The 12,613-nt window shown below is 32.3% G+C and overlaps 2 protein-coding genes and 1 long non-coding RNA gene across 3 annotated transcripts; 1 reads left to right on the top strand and 2 right to left on the bottom strand.

Moving 5' to 3' along the window:
* Positions 1–236: 236 nt before the first annotated feature.
* LOC124833572 (putative E3 ubiquitin-protein ligase XBAT35) lies at positions 237–5,482 on the bottom strand. The gene is made up of 9 exons (XM_088095624.1): positions 5,187–5,482; positions 4,941–5,055; positions 4,488–4,568; positions 4,309–4,397; positions 4,123–4,214; positions 3,857–3,938; positions 3,199–3,301; positions 2,274–2,359; positions 237–1,193 (listed from the first exon to the last, which is right to left on the bottom strand). Exons 1-9 carry the CDS (start codon positions 5,286–5,288, stop codon positions 570–572), a joined length of 1,374 nt encoding a protein of 457 aa, XP_087951750.1. The 5' UTR covers positions 5,289–5,482; the 3' UTR covers positions 237–569.
* A 3,355-nt stretch (positions 5,483–8,837) lies between these two features.
* Positions 8,838–9,765, top strand: LOC124833563 (cotton fiber protein). Its single transcript, XM_088097364.1, has one exon. It carries the CDS (start codon positions 8,929–8,931, stop codon positions 9,484–9,486), a length of 558 nt encoding a protein of 185 aa, XP_087953490.1. The 5' UTR covers positions 8,838–8,928; the 3' UTR covers positions 9,487–9,765.
* Positions 9,766–10,279: 514 nt separating this feature from the next.
* Positions 10,280–12,151, bottom strand: LOC148194581 (uncharacterized). Its single transcript, XR_015781717.1, has 4 exons — positions 11,603–12,151; positions 10,912–11,063; positions 10,666–10,763; positions 10,280–10,561 (listed from the first exon to the last, which is right to left on the bottom strand). It is a non-coding gene; the product is annotated as an uncharacterized LOC148194581 (long non-coding RNA).
* Between the last annotated feature and the right edge of the window lie 462 nt (positions 12,152–12,613).

Here is a 12,613-nt window from a genome sequence, read left to right as displayed (position 1 = left end):
GAAATGCACCACAGAAGACAATAGTGTATTTAAAAGCCGTGTCAACAAAGTAAACCTAGCAAAATTTAATAAAGTGAATTTCAAACAACCTTTAGTTAATATAATAACTATTTTTATTTTGATCCTCTTAAGAAAAAAAAACACAAATCACGTATTATAATGTTAAAAGTATTTCAGCTTAAAATTTAGTAAAGGAAAGAGAACTACAAAACTTAAACATTGGGACATAAAATGCGTAGATTTGAAACAAATCCCAGGAATCCTGGGACCACTGTATTTCACTCATGGTCTCTTAGATGCAGAATCACAACTGGACAATTGAGACCAGCAAGCAACCACACTAGTTTCACTCCACAGTTGACCTTCCAGAAGTGCTAATTTGAATCCCCAAGTACATGGAATTAAAGGATATAAATTTAACATATTCACAAAGCCCCCATGCTGGACTTGGACTCTTCTAGTATAGACATTTTTTCTGTTTTTTATTTCTATCAGAAAATTTCAATTTTTAAACAAATATGTAGATAACATGCACAAACATGGCTAACTTCTCCACACCGTTTCAAATCTCAAACATGGTATAGCTTTATGATCTGGTCTATCTTACCTCGACACACAGGGCAACCCCATTTCTTTGATTTCACCTCGTTCAAGCAAGACATGCATCCGGCAACATGACCACAGGGAATGCACGCCCCTTCTGCTGGAGCATCTAAACATATCACACATGATGAGCCACTTCCACTTGCAGTTTTTCCTTCTCCATTAGGAAGCTTCTCCACATCTGAAGATGCCATATCAACAGGGCTTAAATCAATTGATGGATACTGAATTGGGCCATCTGTTGGAATATCACCCACGATTGGTGGAGCCGATGGATTGAAATCCAATTCACTAGCATTGACATGACTTTGGTGGTGATCACCATTGCCACCAGTTTTAGTTTCTTGCACCAACTCATTTTCACTTGTATTTGAATTTGGTGTGCCAAGAAAACCATGATTGCCTGTATTCACTGCAGTGCTTGAAGAGCTTGCGTCAGAGTTTGGTTGTGTATGAGGAAAGGATGGCCTCTCCTGGATGGCAGACTGAAGGGATGCATTGATGGCCATAGCTAACTCTGTGTCTTCTGCAGCTGGTGGCGCTGTGGGTGGACCTGTAGGCGCATTGTTTTGCAAGAATGCCGGACTTGCCTGGAAGATCGGAAGAATAATGCACCACTCAATGAGAAAGCAAGTCATGTATCAAAATTCAAAACTTATCTGCAAACTTTCGTGAACCTTTTTGGAGTTACAAATGAACTAAGGTGAGAGAAAAATCAAAATTTCTTGTAAAGATAAAAAAGAACAAATAGAAATTGGTCCAAAAGAAAAACGTCTGTCAATAGATAAAAAGGAAATAAAAAATGAAAATTGCTGTAATAATATATGCTACGAATGCTACGAAGATTCGAATTTATATGATAAGGGAATGTTTACAGGGAACCATTCTGAATAAACGAAAGCAAAGAATGTTTGCACCATGCACAATGTTTTGGTTCTCAGGAAAATAACAAAATAGATCAATCTTCCAAACTTATTTACATTATAGTATTAATATTTGATAGATGTCAGAAATAAAATAACGTTGTGGTTTTCAATGAGAAAAGTATCCATCTTTTAGTATCACATTTATAGAGATCAAATGCTGGGTGTGAATCTTTTAGTATATCCATGGTTGTTAATCATATTAAAGAGGAGAGGAGCCCAAGAAAGACATTATTTAAGCTGTTAAAAGGGATCTCATGGTGACTATATAGAAGATTTAATCATTTAAACAAGTCTAATGAGCTTGTGTCATTTATGCAGGAAACGTCACCTAGTAGGATAAAACTTTATCATGGTTGTCGTCAAACAAAATTCATCCAATTACCCTCTAATTTAAATAATTATTAGCAATGACAAAACAAACTATTTTGAGAGAAAATGCAATTTACATTGTCTCTTTAACAATCATAGGGAGAAATTAAGCTATTTGACAGATTAAAAGTTATCCTTAAACCAAAAATTTCAGAAACACGTAATTGACATTTAAGTTATCTCAATGACTTTCTTTTTCAGGGAAAAAGAATCAAAACTTTTCCTTAGGGATTACCATTTGAGTAATAGACAATCATCACGAACTACATTCCAAAGAAAAACTCAGAATTCAGAGAATAGTGATTTAAAGTTACTATCTAAGCACCGCAAAGCTAGCAATCATAATAGAATCAATGAACATAACGTGTGACATACCTGAGGAATTCCTTTGCAAGCATTAGAAAAAAATGTAATTTGTTGCTTGTCATTCTCACTTGCAGGCCCAAGTCTAACACGTGTTTCTGGACAGAAGCAGATAAAATAGACAATGTCAAAGCCAGTAAGAAGAAACCATTTTTTGTATGAAAAACCATGGTTGTCACACTCTCTAGTTAAGTCTCAATATTTATTCTCAAAGGAGTTTAAGATCTTTGATCAAAAACAAAATTAAATCTTTTGCAAACTCGGTTTTTTTTTCTCAAACTCATTCAATTCAAGGAATCTTTGTCGAAAATCAGTTAATTCCAGATAAACCAGTTTTTCTCACAAACTCATGCAATTCAAGTAAACTTGCGAGTTATAGGATTTGCATTCTATTAGATATATTACCTTTATTTAATATTTATCTTTTATCTTTAGTTAGCTTATTATTATTTTTTATTTGGCTTGAGGGGAATATTAGATATATTATCTATCACAGTCAAAACACATAGCTTGTGTACTTCAGTTGAGCTACCTCCATTCTCTGGGATGCATTGACTCTATAAAGCTAATTTTATATTTTGTTTATCTCCATTATTTTCCTTTTGCTCTATTTTTATTTTATGAGGATAATTTTATGTTTTCTAATTTTTTGAAAAAGTAATGGGCCAACATAATATGACAGTTGGTTCCAGAATTGAGATATGTTCCTCATTTCATTACTTTTGTTTTCTCTATGATGTAGAATATTCAATATTAATTATGCATTTCCATTTAAATATATTTGAGTAGTGTACTACTATATATTTTCTAGATAATTTTTAAAGCATGTAAACTTATCCAAGTTTAGATTCAAGTTTACTATTTTCCATGAGTTAACCCAAATCTTGAGTTTGACAACCCGACAGGAAAGGAAAAATAGCATAGTATGAGGGAATACTAGTAGTTTGATCAACAATTGTAACTGACGGATCAGACTGGTGTAGCTTTGGTTCATGTAAATTGGCCTTCCACAGTGCAATAACTGTACGTGGTTGTGCATCCTGCTTATTTAGGTTCATGTATTAGTGAAGAAATGAAAATTCATATAATGATATGAAAAGAATAAAAGCAGTAAAGAATTTTCAAAATGGTAAAAGCTGTAAAGCATAAACTCTAGGCCTTGTTCACTTGAATGGATTTGGGGGAGAGTGATTGAGGGGATTTGAGAGGATTTGAAAGTAAATTTTTTTGTTGTTTATTTGAGTGGATTTGGAGGTAAGTGAGAGTGAATTTAGAAGTAGAGTTTGTGAGAATTAGTATAGGATTTGATTGATGTGACAGATTAAAAAAATTTACTTCCAAATCCACTCTCGTTTACCTTCAAATTCACTCAAATAAACAACAACAAAATTTACCTTCAAATCCTCTCAATCACTCTCTCCCAAATCCATTCAAGTGAACAAAGCCTAAGTCTTATGTAAAGGGCAAACATATATTGTTAGTAGATGCGTTTCAATGTAAAATGATTCAGTGTCTCAAATATCTTCTTTTTATCGAAAATATATTATCTTCTGTGTGCTGCCAATGCTAGGGAAAAATAGTTAACTATGAAATACCTGCATATTAGAATATATGGCAAGCTCCAACTTGTAAGGTTTGGTAAGAGTTCGGGAGCCCACTGGTAAAACAACCACCCAACTGAAAATAAAATTAATGGATAGTGAGAATACTCGCCAAATTTACCAAAGTTCATCCTTTAAACAACTGAAAAAAACTAATTTGCAGGTTGCTTGAATGCATGTCCATCCATTGAGAAATAAAGGTAACAAAACTAGTCATAAAATAGCAAATTAAATCCTTCAACATGTCACATGATACCCACACTTTTCTCGATAACAACTGAGGAGCTACTACTTCCAGAAACCCAGGTCCATGAAGCTCGCGTAACCAACCCGAGAACAAGCACAGATGACTCTGCAAGCCAACAATCATCATTTAAACAACTTAGGTGCCTTAGGAGTCATGATAAAGAAAAGGAAATTGATGTTACATTACAAAGGTTTTGTACCTCAATTGTACGAACAGCACTACCATGTCCTTTGGCTCTGGCAACCTCCAGAGCAGTTAGACAATCATCATTTAGTATTAAAGGATTAGCTGCAAAGTTGATTGGTAAAGTCCATAAAGATAAGTTTCTAGAATTCAAATGAACAAAAGTAATCATGTATTGCTAATTATTAACCATACCGCCATGCACAAGAAGTAACTTAATAATACTTTCAAAGCCCCTTTTAGCTGCATGATGCAACGGAGTCCCGCCATGACGACCTAAAACACAGTTGAAAATTAAATCCAACAGATGACACCGAACATAAACCAATTCAGTGTTCAATTTCAATTACAATTCTTGTTCTGAAAAATTAAGGATGACGGTGCAGCATACACAAGCAAGACAACCATCTCAACTAAGGAATCTACAGGCCATGTAAGCATCTAAACTATTCCTAATTACCAGAAAACTCTGAGGATTATATTACTTTTACTACCAAGTATCAGTTTTATCAAATGACCGTTTACCACAACAACCCTGTTTCTCAGAAATTTTAATTATTTAATCCATAAACAAAAGCAGTAAGCACCATTTCCATCAAGACAATTGATGAAGCCAGAAATAACAACAAACTGAAAAGAGATCAATACCAGGACGATATGCATTGACATTGGCTCCAAGTTCTATCAAAGTTTTCGCAACATTATAAAGATGAGGATTCATACAAGCAACAATCAAGGGGGTCTTCGCATCTTTGTCCCTCCACTGCATCAAAGATCAACACACCAATCTCAATAAAAAATAAATAAAATCATGCAACCGATCCAAACCTAGAACCATCAATAATAATAACAAAATTCACATTTCCCCCTGAAATTTTCCCACGGTTCCAATACCTCAAGGCCTGCTCCGTCTCTGTGAAGGCTTTTGATTCCTTCGGTGTTCCCATAACTGACTTGCTGGTAGAGCAACTCGTCTTTGGATTGCCCTTGCCCCATTGGAATCAAATTAGGATTTTTTTCTTTTTATTATTATTTGTATATGTAGATTTTGCAGAATATATGAAATGGGTATTCTGGTATGAGGAAAAGAAAATTGGGTCTGTATTAAATCAGAACTTTTTCCAGGAAATCTTGAACTTTCCTGGAAAATGTACAAGCAGTGTAAGGTAACAGATAGTGAGAAAATATGATATGAGAATGGAAGAAGAAGGATAATAATTTATCATTGGGAAATGGGTGGTGGGGCTATAAATGTAAATAGCCAATCAGTAATCAAATCTGAAAGAATTACGGGTATGAAAATATTAGGCTATATACTTAATAAAATGTAATAATAATTAATTGTTTGTTGGTTAACTGTAATTGTTATAATCATTTATAATTTTTCTTAATTACAGTTTTAATATGTCGATTGTATGACTAATAATAATAATTATTATTATTTATATTTATTATTCCGAAACCAACCGCGTAGAGTGATAGTGATTGATATCTTAGGAAAGAAGGAATGGACGCTTTCTGTGAAGTTGCAAACTTTTCAGCGTTTACTTTCTGTTAATTCACTAAATTAATTACTAAAATTAATAAATTAATGAAATAGTCCTTGAAATTTAGTATTTAAAGTCAAGGATTATTTAGTATTAAATAAAATTGATTAGTTGAAAATACTAAAATTCTAGGGAAACGAGACACTATAACCAAATTTTGAAAAGAAAAAAAATTATATTGATGAAAATAATCATTTTTTTTCAACTAATCAAACTAAAAATAAAGCTCAAATGTTAGCAGAAAAAAAAATTACTTTTAGAGTAAAAGTAAACTTAATATAAATAAATTTTATTAGGATAAAAACAGTCCTTAACTCTCAACTTACTAAGCAATGAGATCTGATATTAAAAAAATATAAAATAGAGAGAAAAAAAAGTTCAAAAGAGAATTGATTTTTTAGAAGTCCAAAAGAAAAAAAAAGTTGGAAAATGCTTCCCGCACCCCATCAATTACTACCTCCACCGTATCACTTTTTGGAATTCCACTTTTATCATTGATTGATTTATATGAAAGTTGTCTCCTTCCCAGAGACAGTGGCAGAAACTGGTATTGGCATTGGTGTTACCGGATTACAAATTACGAAAATGTGTTTCGAACCGCCAAAACTTGCGCAACTGGAAAAAAGAGAAAGAGGATTAGGAATGGATTAAGAAAATTTGTGAGGTTACTTTTGACATTTTAATATTTGACGATGTGCAGGTTGATATTTGAAGAGGTGCATGCCGTAAAGCTTTTGAAGGTAAGTGGGCTTACGCCCACTAGTTTCATATTAAAAATTATAATTAATATAAAGTTTTTATTTATTTTTCTATCCTTATACAATGCAAAGTTAATATAAAACAAATTTATTTCCAATATATTAAATGTAATTTTCTTAGTAATCATTCTTATAAAATGATAAATTTATACAATTATAAAATAAAAATTATATGTATTTGTTTTCTTTAAATAATATTTTATAAACAAAAATAATAATAATTAAGAGAAATAATATAAAGTTACCAATTGTAATATATTAGAAATAGAAATACACTATGTATAATTGTCTTGTATTTTAAAAAATAATAAACACATACGTTAATTGATTAATATTCCTTTCGCATGTAAAAGTGAATTTAATTATCTTAATTTAAAATGTTTTCATCATCTCAATTATTTTGATTAATATTTTCTATTTTAACACCAGATAATTATAATTAAAGATAAAAAATTGAAAAATAATATTAAGAAAATATTATAATTTTGCAATAGTGGAGTTATAGAGTTGAGTTAATGGTAAAGTTAAAAAAACTGTAATATAAAACAAAAAAATACTGGAGTTATAAGGTTGACTCTGTAATCAAGTTTAAAGAAATATAAGAGAAGTTATCAGTTTAATTCCTTTATCAATACCTAATAGTTATAAAATTTGTTTGATGAATTAAAAAAAAAATCTCAAAAGTTATGGATTTAATTCACAACTTTATCTTAATATTTAAGTTAATACACTATCTGAATTTCAAAATTTAGTTATGTGATCCTTTCTTATATGTCAAATCATATTTATATTATTTGAAATAGGTAAACATGGAAAAGTAAAACAAACATTACTATTTTATGACAAAATTAGCATTAAATAAAATTATGGAATCTTTACGTTGAAAACATATGTTTGAAAATAAGGTAACTAATATGAATTATATGACCCACTTTTAATTTATTCTAGATGTTTTCTTAAAGGTAAACTAAAAAAATATAATTATATATATATATATATATATATATATATATATAATTTAACTATTTATTTATTTATTTTTAAATCAGATCATTTTTCCAACTTTTTAAAGTGTTTTTTTTCTTAATTTAATTAATTTATTAGTTGTTTATTAAAAGTATAAATGTGATGTCCTGACTCATTTTATTATCCGATTTGATTAATTAAAACATAGTAAAAATCTTATAAGTTTAAGACATAAATCTTAATCGACATAATTCTATAAATTAAGTCCGTGTATAAAATATGTAAATCGATTTTGTAAAATTAAATTAAGTTATTTTTTTAATAACAAAAATTGTTAATTTGTTAAATGTATTATTTACATTATTCATTAATATTTAGTTTGGATGTATATTCGTGGGTGAGATGTCTTAAAATCCCCACAATGACTGTGAGTCTTGAATAGTTCCTACACAGGCAATGAAATTTACGTTGATGCGTAGAAATTGTGGTTATCGTTTTCGAAACAATTGGAAACCAGTGGCTGCAACAATCGTATCTAATCCACTGTCAAACACAGCCTAACTATACTGTTTCCAAAGCACAGAAAGAGAAAATTGGATTTTTTGTATCTGAAAAAAGAAAGACTTAAAGTTGATGCCGGCACTCCCCGTAATATGGTGGGGTTCACGGAAGTGAGCTTTCCTCATAAACTTAGCACGCAAGGTTGCTTCAACGCTCTCAATTATGCCGAAAGCGATATATTTAGACACCAAATTGCATTATTTTCTATTATATTTCATTACATTTCAACTTCTACCTATCTTTATTGACCAATTTCTATCAGTATATCATTTTGTTTGGAATTTCTCAAATTGGAACTTATTTAATTTCATTTCATTTGGAATTTACTTGTTTAATATATTCAATTAAATAAACCAAAAGAATGATTTTACTATTTGTTTTCTCAACCTTAGGTAGAATAGTAAATATATGAGAATAAAATTATCGATTAATTAACACTAAATCAAGTCTGATAAAAATTAACTGAATTTCCAAACACAAACTTTTTAAATCAGGATGATTTCTAAAACAATTAATTTCACATTTTAAATCAAATATATATGCATTAAATCAATTTCTTTTTTATTAGTTATTCAAAAGAGACTCGTGTTCTAAATTGGATGAAATAGAAATCAAACATAATGTACTAGAGTCATTCTATTGACTGATGATGTGTTCAATTATCACAAATGGAAACTTGAGAATCAAGATATAAGAGCAATTCCTAAGTTCTAATTCTCCCACCTCTTATAGTGGAACTTGTTCCTATCCACCCCTTCTCTTTTTTTCTTTCATCTCTTTCCACCAAAACAAGTCTTCCTTGGAATGTCTCGTCTGAGGCTAGGAAAGAAGCTTCAACCTGCCAAGAAGGCTTGGAAGAGCTTTTCCAACAAAATGCAATCAAAACTCCACAAACTCGGCATTCCAAGAGCCATCAAAGCCACCTTCAAACGCCTACTTGCCACCTTGCATTCCCTTCATCACCTCGTACCCTCTAGAGGTCGTCGTTCTCTCACAGGAAGAAGATCATCATATGCTGCTTCTGATTATCGTGTTCATGGCAAGAACATATCTGCAATACGCATAGACGACCTCTTTCCTGAGCCTGCTTCTTCCATGGTCGCGCATGCCAACAGGACTCATTCATCACAAGGGGAAACAAGCAGAGGCAGAGTGGTGATTGAGAAGAAGAAGGATCTGGAAGGAGGGAACAGTTGCGTGAATACTTTAGAGGATGCATGGAAGGCTGTGGTTGCTAAGTCACCTCAGCTGCAGGTGGATCAGAAGGCAGAGGAGTTCATCTCCAAGTTTCGTGAAGATATGAGGCTTCAGAAAGAAAGGTCTTTACTGGAATTCCAGGAAATGCTAGCACGAGGTGCCTGAAATTTATGTCCACTATTGCCTTGTTTGTTGCATAGTACAAAATTCATAGATTTGTTGAGCATGATTGTTTGGAATTGCTTTTCTTTTTCTTCATTTGGGTTCTTCTTAAGGTAGTCGGTGGAAATGGGTTTTGCCAAAACAACTGACTGTATATTTCTGTTCTTTAGGCTTGCATAATAGATTATTTTTCCCCTTTACATTGTTTTTGTTCTTCATTCTCATGTACATATGATGATTAAGTGTGCATCAACATGTATAGGATAAGCAGTTTGTATACAATGCATTAAATTAGAAAGCTCGCTTTATCTCATCATCCATTTGATCGAGTTTTTCCTCAAAATGTAATTGACCTTCTGTTACGACTCAAAGATAAGGCTTCCCCTTGTTATATAAAACGTAAGAGAGTACGGGGACTACAGATTTAAGACTAAGAGACTCTTTGCAAACCATCAGAATCAACTCCTCATGTAAACATTGATTTGATGTAAAATCTATAATAGAGATTTCAGGCATACATCCCAATTATGTTCAATGACTCAATATATTCAACCAAAACTAGTTTTATTCAACTTAAAAATAATTGTCTTGAAGAACCCACAATCCAAAAGGAGTATTACCATTATACATTTATAGGGTGTTGCGTGCTCGTGCTTCCAACCCAATGGCAAAAATATTTGGAGTGTACCACATCCCAAGTGCAAGAGAATAGAAAGCTAAAAGTAAACTGAATACTAAACACCAACCTTTTACTCAGGAACAACAACTATACATAAAGCATTAATATTACTTTCCATTTAAAACTTTAACACAATCAATTTATAAGTCTTTTTCTTTATATGTCATTCAACATTTTCATCTCTATTCAATAAAAGATTTAGATTCATAGTAGGATTCACGTCATATTGTAAAAGCCAGAATGATGACATTCAACAGTTCAGCAATTTTGTTATACACCGATTTTCCAAGCTCATAGCATCTACCCCAAAGGAGAAGACACCTAATGCAGAAATTCATTCAGCGGATAATCATGATGAATCTTTTTCATGCAATAAGCCTCCATCTCCTCTGGAGCAACCTGGGAAAAGCATTAGGGTATCAAACACAGAAAATAAACTTCCCGTCCCCCAAAGCTACGGTGCATAATGGGTTTAAGAAACAAAAGCAAAATATAAACACTACCTCATCATTCCATCTAGCATTATACTTGCGTTTCCATTCATCCTTCTCCTCTCTGTTTCTTTCGTCTGCTGCCCAAACAAAATGGTAGCTCAACAAAACTAAGAAAATGAAAATCATTATTAACCACATATTTTCAGAAAGTCAAGCTCCAAATCTTGGGCAATGTCAACGAATTACATGATTCGGTTTGCTAAATGCAGATACTACTGTTCCAACAGAGGAGAAAAGGCTTGCTATAAAGAATACCTCGACAAAGAAATGAATTTTACTTTCACAACCCTTTCTACACACTCAAACGTGGAAGACCAGTGCACTATACTGGAACTTGGGGCTAGTGTACCATACGGATACTCGGCACCTCTCCATGCATGACTTTGTATGCGTCATTGCTGCATAGCCTAAGGATAAGCATAAGCCAAAAGTGGATGGAAAACAACGTCAAATAATCGCAACTAGTAGTGGTAATAAGTCAAAAAGTAAATCCTGAGAACTCAGGTTTTACAAAAAAGAATTGATAGAAGGTGCTAGTAACACTAAATACATTAAAATCATCACATATTTATTTTCATTGGACACCTAAATGAAAGTCTATGGCTACACCTATGTAAGCTTCAATTAAATCCTCGAAACCCCAACCAAAACGAAATCATCTTATATAAATTCATAATTGAATAACATATCCACAACAACAAGCCAGACCAAGCATCTTGATCAAATTGGATTTTTATCACAAAAACTAGGTATCAAAGTATCAAAGCACAAATTGGAACATTATCCCCAATACATGAGTTTTACAAACAGTAATAACCATTACATCTCATTGCAGCTAGACAAAAAAAAAACTGTATTTCGTTTTCATGCAGCAAGAAACCATTCCAAGATAACTGCAGAGACATACCAGAATAAAAGAAATTAGACAAAAAAAAAATCCACTTACTTTTGACATGCTCCCTTCCTGCACTTGTCCACTATCTCAATTACATTGCCAGTTATTATTACTTCCCCTCCTACAATCATAACCACATTTATCTCCAAAATTATAGGTAGATTGATTAAAAAAGGAAAAACTTTTATCTTTCAACCGTTCAACTATTGGTTGGTTGGTTTGGCCAGAATTGTATTAAAGTGTTACTCTGTTGTTGCTGTGATGACTGCCTACTGGAGACACTTCTATCGTATCAACATTTTGTATGATTTAAGTCTGATTTTCATTTCCTCTGACGTTTAAGACTCTAAACAAATAGGAAAAAGCCACTCAAATACACATTCACCAGCATAACAATTACGGGGTCAAAAGAGGAATAGAAAAAGAAAGGTAATAGAAAGTTGGGACGCTTACAGATTTCTCAGCTTTAAATACCATGGAGCAAAGACATACAAATTTGGTATATGAGGATTAATCCCTTCTCATTTTCTTCTACCTCAGCTGGTGAAAGCCCAGTTTTACGTGCTTTCTCCAATTCAAGCTGTTTCCAGTGGTCCTCCCTGTTAGCATATCTATTTGTCATTCCAATGCAATGTAATAACATCACAGTGAAGAACGTGAAATAGTGTTTTCCCAACCAGTCAGTTTAGGAACATCAACTTTAAAATTACTATCTACCTTACTAGATAAAATTGACACGTGTCAATACTGTCCTCAGGCCACGTCACACATTTATTAACGCCGTTTGATGAAATTGACGGAAAGGATTTATTTCCATCAAATTAACAAAAATAAGGACCCAATTGAGACGCCAAAAAATAAAGGGACCTATTTCAAATGCTGAACAAAAATAGGGACCTATTGAGACATTAAACCATTAATTAATTGACTAAGTAATTGGGAAGTAGACCTTCGACTTTTAAGTATTCCTATGGGCTTTCTTCCTGCACCTATAAATTGTACTGTCAAGACAAATTTAACTTTCAAAATATATATATATATATATATATATATATATATATA

Source organism: Vigna umbellata, chromosome 8, assembly GCF_029865625.1.
Source record: "Vigna umbellata cultivar VRB3 chromosome 8, Vumbellata_1.0, whole genome shotgun sequence".
Taxonomy (NCBI): domain Eukaryota; kingdom Viridiplantae; phylum Streptophyta; class Magnoliopsida; order Fabales; family Fabaceae; genus Vigna; species Vigna umbellata.
The sequence above is the reverse complement of the archived record's forward strand: the minus strand, read 5'-3'. Positions and strand labels throughout refer to the sequence as shown.